Source organism: Protopterus annectens, chromosome 7.part1, assembly GCF_019279795.1.
Source record: "Protopterus annectens isolate FY-2018-M chromosome 7.part1, PAN1.0, whole genome shotgun sequence".
In the NCBI taxonomy this organism is placed as follows: Eukaryota; Metazoa; Chordata; order Ceratodontiformes; family Protopteridae; genus Protopterus; species Protopterus annectens.
In genome coordinates this window covers 151,298,464-151,316,781 of record NC_056740.1, presented here as the reverse complement: position 1 = coordinate 151,316,781, position 18,318 = coordinate 151,298,464, and the positions used below count along the sequence as shown (strand labels likewise).

At 44.4% G+C, this 18,318-nt stretch overlaps 1 protein-coding gene across 1 annotated transcript in view; it reads right to left on the bottom strand.

The window, feature by feature from the left end:
- Positions 1–5,503: 5,503 nt before the first annotated feature.
- LOC122807561 (sodium- and chloride-dependent taurine transporter-like) overlaps positions 5,504–18,318 on the bottom strand; it is a 1,013,243-nt gene continuing 1,000,428 nt past the window's right edge. The window contains exon 5 of the mRNA XM_044078474.1: positions 5,504–7,821. Within this exon, the coding sequence (XP_043934409.1) occupies positions 7,693–7,821 (129 nt within the window). The 3' untranslated portion in view covers positions 5,504–7,692. The remainder of the gene's footprint in view (positions 7,822–18,318) is intronic.

Genomic DNA, 18,318 nt, shown 5'->3' with positions numbered 1-18,318 from the left:
TGAAGCTGCCTATGAACATCTAATGAGTGCAGCTTGTACTCTCCTTTATTCTGATATTTAGGGAAGAAAACCGGTAAATTTATGGATTGATTTATGTTGGTTTCTGATGCTATCTTGGGAAGAAAAGAGGGATTGATCCTGAGGTACACTCTGTCTGGGTGAAAGATCAAATAAGGAGGCTTCACAGAAAGAGCTTGAAGCGCCAAAACTCTTTTTTGCTGAAGTGATGGCTACAAGGAATGCTGTTTTCCAGGACAAGAATTTGAGATCTACTGAAGCAGCGGGTTCAAAAGGTGGAGCAGTCAAGGCTTGAAGAACTAGTGAAAGATCCCACGGTGGTACGGCTTCTTTTATAGGGGGTCTAAGCAAGAAGGTGCCCTTGAGAAAGGTTTTACACAAATTGGCCGACATCAAAGGCCCTGTATCATGTCCCACATGGTAATGTGAGATGGCTGCCAATTGCACTTTGACAGTTGAACAACTAGCGCCTTCCTGAAAAAGTTTGGTTAGGAAGTCTAATATGGACGGAAGAGGAGCCATAAAGGGATCTAGATCATGATGCTCCACCCATATGGAGAACCGTTTCCATTTACTGCGGTACACTTTCCTGGTGGAGGGCTTATGCGCTGCCACAAGTATGGCTTTGACTGGTGAAGAGATACCGGGAGTCCTAACTAGGAGTGGAACTGGAGCAACCAAGCTGTCAGTTTCAGATTGTCCAGGTTTGGGGTCGGCAAGTTCGACGGATGAGAGATTAGATCCGGACTGGGATCCAGAATCCAAGGAGGATTCACTAGGTAAGACCACAGGTAAGGGAACCAAATTTGCCGAGGCCAGAATGGGGCAATGAGGATCATCCTGCTCTCCAACCGCGAGGCTTTCTGTAAGAGTTGCAGCATCAGGGGTAGAGGAGGATAGGCATAAAGTAGACCGGGTGGCCAAGCATGCACCAGAGCGTCTCTTGGAGTTTCCCCTGGAGGGGGAATCAGAGCAAAGAAATTGCCACATTTGGTGTTTGAGGGAGACGCAAAAAGATCGCAGCAGGGTTGCCCCCATATTGCGAATATCTGCTTCGCTACTAGTGGATTCAGAGACCACTCATACGGGGTAAGGAGGGTGCGACTGAGTTTGTCTGCTAGGATGTTGGTCCATCCTGGAATGTGCGTTGCAATCAGAAAGCGGTTGGTGGAGATCGCCCATTCCCACACTCTCATGGCTTCGCAGCATAGAGGGTAAGATCTGGTTCCCCCCTGTTTGTTGATGTACCAGACAACCGACATGTTGTCTGACTGAATTGCAATCGTTCCTATGGGGAGGAGATCCTGAAGTGCTTGCAACGCGAACAGCACCGCTCTCAACTCTAGAACGTTGATATGCAGGGAGGTCTCTGTGTTGTTCCACGTGCCTTGGACCATCCTGCCTGAATAATGCCCCCCCCACCCGAGGCGGGAGGCGTCCGTGGTCACCGTGGCGAGAGGGGGAGAGGTGCAGAAGGGTCAGCCCGTATGGAGGTCCGAAGCATGGAGCCACCATAATAGAGCCCTCCTGCAAGCCTTGCTGATAGCAATGGGGTGGTGAAGAGGAAGGGATAGAAAGGACCATTGCACTAGAAGTGTCCATTGCAGTACCCGCATGTTCAGACGGGCGCATGGAAGGAGCGTAATCGCTGCCGCCATGGAGCCTAGTGCCCTCAGGACCAATTCCGCTGGTGACGTCTCTGATTGGAGGATAGCCTGCACATGGAGTTGCAAATTCCGGATTCTCTCGGAAGTTAGAAAGGCTCGTAGCTCTCTGGTGTCTATTCTGGCTCCTATGAATTCTATGACTTGTGTTGGGGCCAGAAGGGATTTGTCGGCATTGATGGTGATGCCTAACTGTGGGGCTAGGCGGAGAAAGAAATCTCTGGCTGAGCAAAGTAGATGCCTTGTTGGGGCGGTCAGGAGCCAGTCGTCCAGGTACGGAAAGACCTGTATTCCCTGGAGTCTCAGGTGGGCCGCAATCACTGCTATTACCTTGGTGAACACCCTGGGGGCTGTGGTGAGGCCAAAGGGAAGGACCCTGAACTGGTAGTGACTGGCTCCCAGCCGGAAGCGGAGGAACCTCCTGGATCGTCTGTCCATTAGAATGTGGTAGTACGCATCCTTGATGTCTATAGAGCACATCCAATTGTTCTCCCTTAGAAGGGGGAGAATAGATTGAAGAGTGACCATTCGGAATTTTTCCTTGGTTACTGACAGGTACAAGCGGGAAAGGTCTAGAATCGGTCTCAAGTCCCCCGTCTTTTTTGGCACCAAAAAGAACCTGGAGTAGAACCCTAATCTGAGCTGGTCTTTGGGGACAGGCTGGATGGCTCTTTTTCTTAGCAGCTGTTGAATTTCTGCGACTGCGGCCTCCCTCTGATCGGGTGGTACATCGGGGAGGTTCTTGAATTTGGGGACATGGAGTAATGGTATTTTTTACCCTCTGGATATAATGCGAAGCACCCAGCGGTCTGTCGTGATGGACTCCCATGCCGCTAGGTGCTCCGAGAAGCTCCCCCCCGACTGCCTCCAGAGTGGAGCAGCCAGGCAACCCTTCAGGGCTGCTGCGTGGGCCGTTCAGAGAAAGGTTCTCTGGACCCAAAGTTTCTCGGAGCACCTCTGCCCCTGGGGCGGCGTCCTCCCTGTCCTCCTCTGCCACGGAAGGACTGGTTGTCCGGAGCGGGTTGGGAATGTTGCGATTTCCGGAACCACATCTTCTTTTGACCCTTTTGGTTCTTCGAAAAGGACCGCTGGGGAGCAGAGAAGCGGACTCCAATGGCAGACAACGTCTTCCCGTCTTTCTCGCTCTGGACAAGTGTCTCGTGAACCGTTTTGCCAAATAGGGCAGAACAATCGAAAGGGGCGTTCGCAAAAGACACTTTAAAAGGCTCCGCAAAGTCACAATGATGGAGCCAGGCCTGACGTCTCATGACTAGGCCTGCTCCGCTAGCCATAGCGGCTCCCTCTGTGGCGTGGGACAATAGCCGCATAGAGGTATTTAAAATTGATCTCAGAGTGGCCATTCGGGTGGAGTACAATTGCTTGTCATCCGCCGACATGGACTCAGGAGGGAAGGCAGCGTATTCTTTGATAAGATCCCGCTGCATCCTGGTGACATGTGCCATATAGTTCAGAGACCTTACCAAGAAGGTCGCTGAACTAAAAACTCGCTTCCCTAAGCGGTTCATCGAGCAGGACTCCTTGCTCGGTCGATGGACTGAGGGGCTCTCCTGAGCCAGTTCCCTCTTTGTGGCTGCCGCCGTCAACATGGCATCTATGAGGGGGCCCTTACTCCAGTGCGATCGGTCTGAGGGGGGGCTAAGTATTCTGTCCAGGTGTTTTGGTATTGGCTCCACGGTGTCCGGATCCTTCCACGCCCTGGTGGTAATGAGGTCCACTAGGGGGTCGGCCGGAGGGGACACCCAAGAGGTAGACGGGCCTGCTTCGAATGCCTCCAGAAACATGGACTCGTCGGAGGAAGACTTGGGGGCAGACCACCCACCTCTGATCCTCAGCATCTCCATGATGTCTCCAAAGGAGACATCCTCAGGGGGTGATCTTGGGGAGCCTTCCCCTTCCTCCAAGTCCGTGTCCTCAGTTAAGGACTCAGGGGAGTCCACATGCCTCCTCTTGCACTTATGCTTGCGGGGCACTTCCTCAGGGGGGCTGTCCGAGGAGGCCTCGCCAGCAACATCCTGTTCCAATGGAACCATCTGGGACATTGAAGCAGGCAGTCCCTTTGGCTGGGTGATGGAAGCCTGGCCCAGCAGAGAGTGAGTGCAGGGAGGAGCCGAGACAAGGACCGGGGGTCCGGATGCTCTCAACAGAGCCCTCTCCACAACATCGAAAGCCGAGGGAGAACCACTCTCTCTTATATCCGAAAGTTGGCTGCCACTCGGATCCAATGAAGGGATCGGAACTGGTGCCGAGACCATCGGATCCAAAGGACCAGTGCGCTCCGACCTGGATGGAGCCGAAGGCACACTGAATCCCTCTGATCCGAAGCTCGGGCCATGGCTCCGAGAGGTCGGATCTGACAGGCTCGAGGGCAGGGTCGGATCCGATGTACCAAGTACTGTCGGCGCCGACCCACCCCCGGCTCCAACGCTGCTCGGCTCCAAACGCTCCAAACCCGGCTAGCGGGTTGGAGAAGGAGCAATAGGATGGAAAAAAGGTGTCGAGCTCCCCCCCCGAAGACGGGGGGGGGGGGGAGGCAAGAGCACTCCTATCTGCAGCTGGGCCTGGATGAACCTTCGCATCATCTGGTCCAAGTATGCATCGGACATACTAAAGGTCGATCTCGAAGAGGTCACCGAGGCAGGCCTGGAATGCCACCTCGATGGAGATCGGACCTCCTCCTCCTCGGGCCCTGGGGAGAAACAAGGGGATCGGAGCCGAGGAGGAGGAGACCTAGAAGCAGTGTAGGGAAAAGCCTGCTTAGCTGGCGGGGCCGAAACGGAGGTCTCGGCCCGCCGCTTGTGGTGCTTCTCCCTCCGTTTCTCCCTCCTGGCCTCCCTGTCCTCCGACACTTTAGCGGGAGTTTGAGTCCCGGACAGAGGAAGGGGGGCAGGAATGGCAGCAACCACAGCCTGTGGTGGAGCCATGGGAGCAGCGGAGGCCGGAGCCGGGTCCGGGGGTAAAAGTCCTGCCAAGACCAGCTTCGACCTCCGCTCTTTTAGTGCCCTGTGGTTGAACGCTGCACAAATGGTACAGCCTGAGGAGAGGTGTTCAACCCCAAGGCACCGAACGCACCGAGTGTGGCCATCAGCCGGGGAGAGCTTATGGCCACACTCGGTACATTTAGAAAAAATGGCTTTTGGGGCCTCAGCCATACTTAAAGAAAAAGTAATGTAACACACACACACAGGCCCCAAAACATAACACCAACACACACACTCTAACGACCAGCAAAGGGAGAGAAAACTACTTAAAAGAAATTATTCTAAAGGGAACCTAACACTTACACACTTAAAATTTTTGTGAAAAATTAAGAAAGTTGACAGAAAAATATAAACTTAACTGCCAAGTACTAGACGAGCTCACAGGAATCCAGCTATCCACAAGCGTGGCAAACTAGATCTCTGGGGTCATGGAGGGTTAGCAGGGGATTATGGGTGAGGGGAGGGGCTAGGAGCTCGGATCCATTAGCTTGAAACAAGTTGCCGGCTCGGATCCGATATCGGATCCAAGACCCCACAGGTTGCTGACAAATGAACTCCCTACTTCAGATCATTTATTCTTGTTACTGTTATCTACACAACCATGCTGTGACCCCTTGAAGCTTCAAATCTACTCGTGAAGAGAAACTTTCAGATGCTTTGATAGTCCTGGAATTTTTTATGTGGTATGCAGAAATGTAGGAAGGATAAGCACGTCTGTTCCTGGGAAGATTTGCTAGTTTTTGTTTTATCATTAGCTTTTACATGTTCTATTTTATTTGATTACATGCTTATTTGACTGAACAAGAAACCACTTAACATGACTGACTGAAAATGAATTTGGTTTAATCAAAATTGACAGAAAAATTCTATATAACAAATATACAATACAAAATGATTTTGTGGGAGGAGTGGAGGTAGACCACCTACACCCCCCATTACTTATATATACTAATTCCATGGTTGTAGAACCATAAATGAAAGAAAGAAAACCACACAGATTTGAGTCAGTGCTGGTGCACAAATAAAACCTCTACAGACCTGAGGGTACAACATAATGGTGAGCACTGCCAAGCTGCACATACTCTTAAACGCACCTCCATAAAAACACCTGTGATCACAGACAACACCATCACATACTGTCTACAGATGTCTTCAGTTTTCTATTGTAATTCAGTCAAATCAGTTTTCAGTCAATTGTATATAAACATTTGTGATTCACTCAAAACAGCATTCAAATGACACAGAGCTGCTTTTACCATGTTATTAAAATTATCTAACAAAAAGAGACTATTTCAACTATAGCCTTATTGTCCATAAAAAGTACATTTAACTGGCACATAACATTTCTAGTTCTATATAAATATAAAAACATTATTTTTATTATCCTTAACCTTGTTGTGTAATTATTTAAATACAATTTTATGCTTCTTTTTCTTTCCATGACTTAATAAAGTTTGTTACAGAAATCAAAAGATGCACTTGATTTAAATCTCAGCAGATAGTATAATCTCCTTTTTATTTTAAACCCAGAATGGACTGCTTTAACTCTTTTTTTTTCTTTTACGTCATAAGAGCAAACCTTAAGAACTAGCATCTTAGGTATAGCTTTTAAGATAATCCATACCTATTGAAGATAATGTATCCCATAGAAAGCCTATCCAGTAAATGAAGGCACTGTTCCCATAAGGAAATAAATTTGGCTTTTATATGATTCCATTTCTTTCCAATATCACAGTAACAGACTGAAGCCACTATTGTAAACTGAATTATATTATGACTGCTGTTTTCAGCTATGTCTCTTTCTGATACAGAGCCAAGAGTACCATGTATATTTATAGAAAACACATTGAAATAGTGTTTCTTCTAGTGAATGCATGCTTAGACTTTAAAGGATGGAAGGTTGGCATAGTGGTTAAAGGTTCCACCTTACATGTACAAGGTGGAGGCTTTGATTCTCATATGTGATAATTGGCTGGGCTTGGAATGGTTCACAAGGACAGTTAGCCTGGTACTAATTTATCCAGGGGTTCCACCTGTGTCCCTCTTGGACAGGGGCAACAGTTTCTGATTTTAGTGTCTGCTTGTACCAGATACCCTTGGAAACACAGGTTGAACTTGGCTAGGCCCTGGGGCCATTAACCTAGTAATCTCCTATGATCAGTAATATTATAGAAGTTGTTTTGTATAATTCACCCTGCATTGTTTGCTGCTGCTGAAGTGGAGTGGACATAGACATTTGCATTATCCCTTGAAGGAGGAACAGAGATGCAGAGGGGTAGCCTGGGAGTGAATGCTATTCTCACCAAGCCACTGATGGGTGGTAGCCTTCAGGTTGAGTGTGCAGCAGTGTGTACTTGCAAGGGAGGGCATTGTGTCCACCATGGTGAAAGAGTTTCCTCATCACACCACCCAAGGTGTGACAGTTAAGTAATTAATAAAAAATGCTCCTATCACTTGGATGTCAGTGAACACAAAGCAGTGTCATGGCTGCCTGAATGAAGGCCCTTTCTTGGAGAGCTCTTCCATTGGCTCACATTAATATTCCCAGACTGGAGGAAAAAAATGGGCACTGTCTTGCTGAGGGGAATCTTTATGGTCAACAGGCATAAGTGCAAAAATACAGCAAAAAAAATCCACTAAACTATGTATGATAAGAAATTTGTACTTGGCTTTATAAAAGGAATTAAGAAAAAGATTTTACTCAGTCTTGTTCCTTATAAGGAATTCCTAAGGGAACATGAGTTGCATCATTTCAAATTTAATAACAGATTGCAAATTTAATCATCAAGACTGCAAGCTTTACAAATCTGATGCTATCATTTGCATTACAAATATCTATAAAATCACTCACTTTTGGACAAAAACAATATATTGACTAAGAAATAAAAAGATAATTTGTGATTCGACTAATATAAATCAAAAGTGCTACTTGACAGTGTAAACCTGGTCCTAAAAGTTATTCTACCATTATTAAACCATAGATATAAAAGGCTTGTACTCAGACAACTTTTTCACATAAAGGTCTGTTTTACAATGAAATCATCAGTATGCTTCATCATTGTACCATTGGTAAAGGCCTCACTTCTCTCATATTCTTCTGAGGCTCCTTCCAGTCTGGGAGCTGTTAATGCTTTCAGCCTCTATCAAAAATAAAAGAAAAATGTAACAATTCTGAATTATGTAATCCTCCACAGATGAACATTTTACGTTGTGAATCATAGTAAAGCTTTCTATTTCACTCCCACATGCTTTTAAGTTGTAAGTTTTAATGAACTAAAATTCAGAAACTAAGTACTATATATAGAGCAATACTTTTCTCAGAACTGGAATGACATTTTGGAGTATAAACCCTGAATTAGGGTTGCCACCTTTTCATATGGCCAAAGTGGGACATTTTCGGGACAAACATCAGATTTTACAGGCCAACACATACCCACGGTCAGTACAAAGGATCGAACTTAACTTTTTTTGCCTAAATAAAAGCTTATTCTTGCAGCATTTTAGTTGCTTATTCTGTTTCTTATAACATTTAGGTATTTTAGATACAGAATAACTGTTTCATGCAACTATTACATAACATATAGGAAATAACTTTGTCCTAAAATCTCAGGACATTTGCCATTTTTTAAATTTTTTGACAGGACACAACTGCCCAAAGAGGGACTGTCACTCTCAAAGTGGGACAGGTGGTAACCCTACCCTGATTTCAGTAGCAGACACGTATGCTCTTCCTTTGTTTTCACATATAAAAATGTACACTATGATTCAAATGCAATTCTTATTTGCTTGACTGTTACAAAATCTAAGTTGACTGGTATAAATGAAACAGTAGAGTTGTGTAAGTAAACTTACCATAAGAGTAGATACTCTAATGATCACTGCTGCAGTAGCCTAAGCTATATGGGTTACATCCTGCCAAGGATGTGACAGTCAGCCAGCTTCCAAAGCTTTCAGGGGCTCTCCATGTACTGAACTTAGTCATCTTGAGCTAAGCTGACTAAAAGTCAGGTTTTGGCACCAAGCCCTTCACAGCTATCATGCCAATGGAAACAGGAAAGCTAAATCCATGAGAATATTATGCTAGGAATATAACAATAAAGGGTCATAAACCCTATCATAAAAAAACATGCAAAAATAAGGAGGGTGAAGGGAAAGAGTCTACTGTACTATTATGATAAATTTATTTAAAGATCTATACTATGTTCTTCATATGGATCACTGCTCCAGTAACCTATAATGATAGATTACCATAGCTCAACATGACTGGGAGGAGAAAAGATGAGGGTCTGGGTGTCTCTGAAGATTGGCCCTAACAAATCTTGTCTATGCCTGGAGAAGGAATCTAGTCTACAGTGCTTTGTAAAAGTGTGCACAGGGGACCAAGTTGCTGCTTCTAAAGTATGTATATAATCCAAACCTTTCCAAAAAGCCACAGATGAAGCCAAGGTCCTGGTAGAGTGAGTCTTGACCCTACCTGGAATTGTTTTGTTGTGGTGGATACAACAACAAACAGCATGAAACAACCATTTTGAAATATGCTGTTTTTACACAGGTTGTCCCTGTATAGCTTTAGAAGAAATGAACAACTATTTAGAAGTTCTGAAAAAACTTGTTCTGTCAAGATAGTACCAAGAGTTGTCTGTGGACATCCAAAATATGGTTTCCTTTCTCCATAATTTTTAGGCTTTGGAAAGAATATAGGGAGATGGATAGCATGGCTTAAGGTAACCTCAAATACCACTTTAAGTATAAAAAAAAGGATTAGTTCTTAAGAAAACCCTATGGGCCAAATTCAGGAAGCCTCCGTGTAAGAGTTATAACTCTTACACGGAGGCTGCAGTTAAACGGTGTGATGTCAGCATGTCATGCATATGCATGAGGTGCATGAGGCATGCTGAATCACACTGTAACTCTTACACGGTCCATGTAAGACAGTAGGGGGCGTGTCCATAGGCTAAGCCCTGCAAGCGGACACGCCCCCGGAAGTCTACAATGGCAGAAAGTAAACAGCCACGAGAGAGGCCATGGAAATGTGAATAAACACACTACACAACACACGCCCCCATAGACCAGCAATGTAAAAAGTGAGCAGATGTTATAAAATGAAAATGAAAACTGTTTTATTTTTCTTAAAACCCCGTAAATATTTGCTACTGCGTGCGCTCGTGTGCACAGGTGTGCTACTAGCGCAACTGCAGTTAGCAATCAGTGGAAAAGGATATAAGAACTAAATATGCAAAGTAAGCCAAGAAGTAATAGCATAGCGGTAGAGTTGTCGGCTTAAGAGCAGGCAGGCAAGGTTCGAGCCCACACAACGACCTTTTCTTTTTTATTTGTAAATAAGCACTAAAAAGGCCCTTGACAGTATTGTACAAATGTAAAAGTATTTCCTTTTGTAAAATGGAATGAAATGGAGCATATATTTTCAAGTAATACAATAATAAAAATATTTAGAAATGTACTGATAGCTAAGCTGCTGTGAGACAGAGTGCCCGTAGCTGAGTAGTGTTTTAAAGGCTGCAAATTGCTTGCCCGTAGCTAAGCACTGGTTTAACAGGCTCAAACTGTGTGCAACTAGCTGTGCTTAGCTTAACATGCGTGTTACTAGCCAATTAAGGTTTAACCCAGTGCACACCGTTTGCTTGCGCGAGGTGCGCCCACAAGCTAACCGCCGGTGCGCATGCATGAGCTCCGCGCAAACGAGCGCAGACCTGGTTTTAAGTGCTTAAAAGTGCGTTTGGCATGTTTGATCGACAGGTCCTGAACTCATTTCTAAACAGTCATGAAAATTAAAAAGCAGTGGTCAGATTCGAACCCAGGATACCATGCACTAGAGTCAAGGTACTAAACCACTAAGCCATGACAGCAGTACTTAGAAATGCAGAAATAGCATATATATAGGATATAATCCAAAATGGAGCATGATAAAGCAGTTTCTGTGAAGTAGATACAATTCCAAAACGGCCAGTCATAGAAATGTGCGGGAAAATCGGCATATATAAGCCCCATAGGTGGGAATACACAGCATAAACAATTGTAGAATAGACCTGCAGGCAGAATGAGTGGAGTAGGGGAAGGATGTTGCTTTCGAGCACAGCGGTGGGGCGTTGAGGAGTCCAGATACATGGTCTGGCTCCTAGTTCACCGTCATGAGGCCCAACTCATGCAGGGCCAGGTCTCATGGGGAGCATACAGGGCGGAGGCATGGGACCAGTTGGCTCATGATCTCACTAGTGCTACTGGGATTCTACGTACTGGTGAGCAGGTCCGTCACCACCATGCGGACCTGAAGCGACGTAAAGAAGACCAGTTGACCCAATGGATCCAGGAGGCCCAGGATATGCCCAACGCCCCACTACTGAGTAAGTTACATTTTACTTATGTATGTAAGGAATTCAACTAGCTGATACTATGGAGATGTGTATTCCAATATTACTTGTTTTGTATTACAGCTGCAGGTGTCCGCACTGCGAATCGCAGGGCACATGACCGCAGGCTGGTGTGGCTGCACCACCATGCAGGTTAGTAACCCCACCTAGTACTTGTAAATAAATATTATAGTGTAGCACGTAGCAGACCACTGCAGTGTATTCATTAAAAGTAATAGAATGTGCAAGCAACAAGTGAAAGTCTGCAGGTATGGCTGCAACAAGTTCATCAGTATGCAAGTGAAACTGGAAATATAATTGATAGAAATAAATAGTTCTGTAATACAGATGTCCCACCATTAATTAAATGTAGTATAACCTGCAGTAGTCTCAAGAGTACAGCTTCAGAAGCTGAGTTAATCACATGTGAGATATATCCCCTGTTGAAATGCTGAATCATGACAGAAGTGAGGCTGCTAGAAAGTGTTTGAATCACCACAGGTCTAATATGTGAACAAAGCCTAGAAGTACCAACCTGAACTGTGAAATAGCAGGATGTGTGAGAGTGACAGAAAGGGTCATGTATCAATAAATAAAGTAGTAATAACTCCTGAATATATAAGCCTCAGTGTGGTTCTACAGAACTAAATGCATGTGGGAATTAAAAATTAACATCCCAAACTGATTTCAGTGTGTCTGAATCTTGAATGTTTAAGCCAAAATCTGTATATGGTGATGACAGTCAACAATTTTCTGATAGAATGAATGATTGTCTGACATACTAAACATCCATAGTTGTCCCCTGCCCTGTCATCAAAGTGTAGCAGGATGATGTATCTGATCAAATTCAAAATAACTAGGATAGTGATGTATCTGAAACAGGTCTAGCATGACAGTCAATTAAAAATCATTTTGAAACTATCACCCACAAGTTAATTGTGTTTCTATTACAAATGTATATTAATGTATAATTTATGAATGTGTCATCATTTTCTTTCTCCACCCCACCCTATAATTGCAAATTAAAAAACTCACTAAATATTGGTATGTGAACATTTCATTAACCATGGACATTATCCTGTTGTTCCAAAAATATATGCATGTCTGTTGTTGCATGTGCCCTGTTCATACCTGCAAACCTGATGGCCTGTTGCCATTAATCAACCCTGCATGTTGTTTGATTGTGTATTTCTGTTCAAATAATGCATATGATATTGATATGCCTGTTGTTCAATGGTGCTAATATCTGGGTGTTTGTTTAATGGGAATACCAATGCATGCTGTTACAACTAATTTGATTGGAATAATATGCTACTAACCCAAACTAACATAACATACTCACAAACCTAGAACGCTTGGGAAGGCGGGTCCCAGCGGACCAACCTCTCCCACCACATCTGGAAACTGCACCTGGCACTAGTGCCCAGGCCGGACCCTCCTCTGGTGGCCCTGTGCCACCTTCGGGTGGAAGCGCTGCAGGGGATGGGGCCTGTCCCCCCTCTGCAAGCGTGGCCGGAGGAGCCCGTCCACTCACCCTCCAAGGTGTCCGGTCTGTGGTGCAAAGGGAGATTCAAGACTCTGTTCTTGGGCCCCTACGCCAGCTTGAGGCCCGGGTGGCACAGCTTAAGGGCATGCCCGTTGTCCTGCCTGTACAGCCGCCAGCACAGCCCCATCCTGGGCTGTGAAGGAACAGTGGCAACTGCCTATGGGTGGGGATATCAGTTCCACTGTTGCCATCTGTGGGCTCATGTGCCCTGGATATCCCAACCTCCGTCCCCATCAATTGTGTAACCCCCTCACATGTGTCATACACTGCCCCTGTATGCGTCTTGTCAGTCTTGTCTGTTAACCTACCCAACCTACCTCCCCAGCTATACCGACTACCTTCACCCGACATACCACTCTCACCTGAAAAAAAAAAAAAGGGCACTCTGTACCCACAAAAAAATTACGCCCCATACATAGCTGTCCATGTTGCACACATGTCCGCTGGACATTGAAACTGTTAATTACAACTGGCTGTACAACAGGTATTAATGTTGTCCTGATACCTCTCTCAGGGGTGGAAGGTTTCAAATGTCACACCAAATTACATACAACTGCAACTGCCTATGGGTGGTTATATCAGTTCCACTGTTGCCATCTGTGGGCTCATGTGCCCTGGATATCCCAACCTCCGTCCCCGTCAATTGTGTAACCCCCCCACATGTGTCATACACCGCCCCTGTATGCGTCTTGTCTGTCTTGTCTGTTAACCTACCCAACCTACCTCCCCAGCTATACCGACTACCTTCACCTGACATACCACTCTCACCTGAAAAAAAAAAAAAAGGGCACTCTGTACCCACAAAAAAATTACGCCCCATACATAGCTGTCCATGTTGCACACATGTCCGCTGGACATTGAAACTGTTAATTACAATTGGCTGTACAACAGGTATTAATGTTGTCCTGACACCTCTCTCGGGTGGAAGGTTTCAAATGTCACACCAAATTACATACAAATGCACAGCTGTTGCTGAGAAAGACATGGGCAGCTATGGGCCTCACCTACATCCTTCCTGCAAATCCCAAGCTTGTTTCCCTACTATCTTACCCTCTTTGTGACCCCTTTTTCACCACTTTCCTGTCACCCCTTTTTCTTTTCTTTCAAAGAAAATAAGCGTGGGTGTGTGTGCACAGAGCTCACCGCCAGTGCGCATGCGTGAGCTCCGCGCAAACGAGCGCAGACCTAGTTTTAAGTGCTAAAAAGTGCCTTTGGCACTTTTGATTGACAGGTCCTGTACTCATTGCGAAAGAAAAATAAATTCCCACTGCCAGTCTCAAACCCAGGACCTTGGTAACACTAGTCTGTGTGACCTACCACTAAGCCATGACTCTCATACAAGAACATAGTGCTAAAATATATATAACATGTAATAGTACGAATCAATATAAAGGCAATATAGGATGTGTACTACCCAAAGCATGTCAGGTAGATTTTTAATGCCCAAATTACTGGATTCCCATACTAGTTTAGTGTTAACAGAAACAGCCCTGCTAATTGTTAGCTTGTACATAATAATGTAAGGTAATGTACATATATGAAAGTATTATATGTACGATATATATTAATACATATGAAATACAGTGGTAGGTGTCAGTATTCATACACACTCAGTACAGGAAACAGTGAAGATAAATGCAGCAACCAGAATCTACAACACAGCCTGACTCCTGTGAGACTTACTAACCCATTTAACTGCGTAAAGGTGCTTTCAGCACTTTGATTGACAGGTCCTGTACTCATTTCAAAAGAAAAATAAATCCCCACTGTCAGTCTTGACCCCAGGACCTTGGTAACACTAGTCTGTATGACCTACCACTAAGCCATGACTCTCATAAAAGAACATAGTGCTAAAATAAATATAACATATAATAGTAGGAATCAATATAAAGGCAATATAGGATGTGTACTACCCAAAGCATGTCAGGTAGATTTTTAATGCCCGAATTACTGGATTCCCACACTAGTTTAGTGTTAACAGAAACAGCCCTGCTAATTGTTAGCTTGTACATAATAATGTAAGGTAATGTACATATATGAAAGTATGTATATGTACACATACATATATATATATATATATATATATATATATATATATATATATATATATATATTAATACATATGAAATATAGTGGTAGGTGTCAGTATTCATACACACTCACTACAGGAAACAGTGAAGATAAATGCAGCAACCAGAATCTGCAACACAGCCTGACTCCTGTGAGACTTACTAACCCTTTTAACTGCTTAAAGGTGCCTTCAGCACTTTGACTGATAGGCCCTGTACTCAATTTGAAAGCAAAATAAAAGCATACTATTAGGCCCTACCACAAGACCATTGTAACACTAGTCTGTAGGACCTACCACTAAGCCATGACTCTCATACAGGAATATAGTGCTAAAATAAGTAGAACATGTAATAGTAGGAATGAAGATAAAGGCAATATAGGATGTGTACTACCCAAAGCATGTCAGGTAGACTTTTACTGTCCTAATTACTGGATTCCAATACTAGTTTAGTGTTAACAGAAATGTTAGCTAATGTACATATATGAAAGTATGTATATGTACACACATATATATATATATATATATATATATATATATATATATATATATTAATACATATGAAATATAGTTGTAGGTGTCAGTATGCATACACACTCACTACAGGGAACAGGTGAGAGAAATGCAGCAACCTGAATTTACAACACAGCATGAATCATGAGAGACTTACTAACCTTCACACTCACAGAACACTGTCGACAGCATAGCAGCATGGTCCACGCCCTTACAATCTGAAAGGGTAACGCCCTATCTCACATACCCTTTTATAGCACTGTCCTGAAATCACAGTGAGACATGCAATCAGTACACAACTGGCTGCATGCAATTAGCAAATGCTGCCTTACAATTGGTGCAGAGGCCATCACATGGACCTATGCAGATACCTACAAAAGCATCCAGTACTAACACTCCACACATGCAATACATTCATTGCACCAAACCGACGGAGAAAGAGAGAGAGAGAGAGAGAGAGAAAAAGAAAGAAAGAAAGCAATAAAGGCAGTGAAAAAAAACTGCATCATCACAGCAACAAAAGCAGCAGCAGCAAACAGCAAGTAGCACCAGTGACACAGCAACAGCGGACACAAACAAAGGTAATGCAAAGCAGCAGGTTAATACTGTGTTTACTGTGAAACCTCCAAATGTATCATAGTTCACTATCTATAGGTATGTCCATGAGATAGGTTGTGTGTATATAGTCCTGATATATATACATATGTAATATTGCTGTACATGTCTTCCATACTTAAGACTTCCATAGCTTAGAACACAAGGCCAGTTATGCATATGATGCAGTAGTTCCCAGGGTCAGTAGAGGTTCCTCCTCATTGGTGTGGGACCACTGTGTATGTATGGCACTGTTCAGGTACATATCCTGTAGTATGGCCAGGGTTTAATATCAGTCTGTAATGTGGTGCTATGTCCTCTAGGGTGAGCATTATCACACATCCAGGGATACCATTTTGTAACAGTGATGATGTGTGTTCTGCAATGTTCAGGGTGGCCCTCACCTGGACATGTGAGATGATAGGGAGGTTACATTCATCTGTGATAACTAATTCCACTTGTGTAAGAGAATGGGGGGGGGGGGATACCTGCACCTAAACTGTCTGCAACAATGTTGCCAATATCTGTGCATTTGGTGAATGTGAAGCATCTTACCACTGCTGACCACAGATGCCTTGCCTTCATGTGAATCTGCTCTGTGCTGCAGTAGCCTCCTGCTATTGTTATGCAATGTGCCTGTATCTGTAGTCCACTGGACAGGAAAAATAAGTGGTGTGCATATGGTCTGGGTTAGATATGTGTGTGCACATTACATGCACTATGTGGGATGTCTGTGGTAAGCTTTTGCAAAGGGGCCAGCAGTGTGTGTTGTGGCTTCCACTGGCCCAGTGGGCTGCATGGACAGCATCACAGTCCTAACTAGTGAATAACTGTGTAATTACATACATACATAGCAAGGTAGTGTACTGTGCTTGTGGTGTTGTTGGGATATGTATATCCAGGCTGATAAATGTGTGTCCACATCACAGTGTTGGATGGCAACACACATACAGTATGTTGGGATGAACACCCAGAGTGTTTCAGAAGTGTTGCCTGTGCAGAAATATCTGGCCATTACCTGCGCATCCCCCACAACACACACATGCAACATATGGCAGAAGTAGTATAGCAGTACACATAGGTTCATAGGTTCATACTAGGCTATTTGCCCTAGGGCATTGATAAGCCTAGCAGAATGTGTTTGTCTTTTGCCACCCAATTAAAATTTATGTTGCTATGCCCTTTTCTGAGGTTAGTATACTGTGCCTCTGTCTAACAGTGACATAGAAGTGATACCCGGGGTACAACTATGATCTCCATCCACTCATCCAGATTCCAATGGAAGAGAGTCAATGAGGGACTCTGCCCAACCTGTACTGTGAGTTCATTACAGAGTGAAGGGAGCCTCTGGGTTATGAATCTGTCCCTCCAGCATGTCCCATTTATTTCAGTACTAAGGTTCAGGTCTCTTGAGCGTGTGGCTGTATGGGATTTTGATTTCCTGAGGTGCAGCATGTCCATTACTTCTGGGTTGGACATGGCTGTATATGGCAGGCACAGACTGCCTCTGAACAGGCAGTATGCCACTGAGTCCAGCTGGAATTTCTTTAACTGGGCAGCATATGGCATCTGTTTGAGCCCTTTGATCCTCTTGATGAGGTACTGTTGGGGTTTTTCCAGTTGCTGTAGGTGTCTGGTTAGGTACATCCCAAAAGGGGCATTGTACTCAATTATCGGCCTGATGATGGATGAGTAAAGAGGCACGATGACCTCCCCTGATGTACATGTGAATCCCTTCATGATTAGCTGGGCTATATAACATGTTTTTCAATCCACTTTGGCCACGTGGTTGTCAAATGACAGATTGCTATCAAGTTTGTTCCCCAGGTCCCCAATTACGTCTTCTGTACTTAATGGCTTAACACCTATGTGGTACTTTGCCACCAATGTGGAGGTGTGGGTATCTTTGATGAATATTGATACTCCCCCTCCTTTTGTTGTTTGGTCCAAGTGTTGGGGCCGACAAGAATGGTAACAGGCATAACTTGGTAGTGCTGGTGTGCTCTTGGGAAACCTGAAACAGGTTTCAGTTACTGTACAGATATCAATGTCCATAACGCTAAGCAGAGTTTTGAGTGCGTGTATCTTGAGGTTTAGACTTCTGGTGTTGAGTAGCATTACTCTTAGTTCCTCATCCTTTGTGATACGTATGGATGTGGGTTTGCCTTATGAGCCTAACCTAATAAAGGCACTATGGGAGTAGCAAGAGCCTTTGCCAAAATCCAAAAGCCCAGGGGTGACAGGTGCAAGCTGTCCCTAGCAAAGCATTGTGGCTTGTACAGCATATAATCCCAAGCTGACAGGCATTGGATCACCTTTGAATGACACCAGTACTTCAATCAATTGTTGAAAGTGATAATCTTGCCTTGATATTGTGGCATCATTCTTGGTGAGGGTAAGATGCTACTCAAGGTCAGGGTCATACTGTCTTGGGCTACATGCTCAGAGAGCTCCTTTCTGTCTCTTTTCATGTAGTCCAGGGAGGTATGTGTCAGGTCATTCACACCAGCATGGACAATGAGTGAGTCATATTTGTACTTGCCTTGGA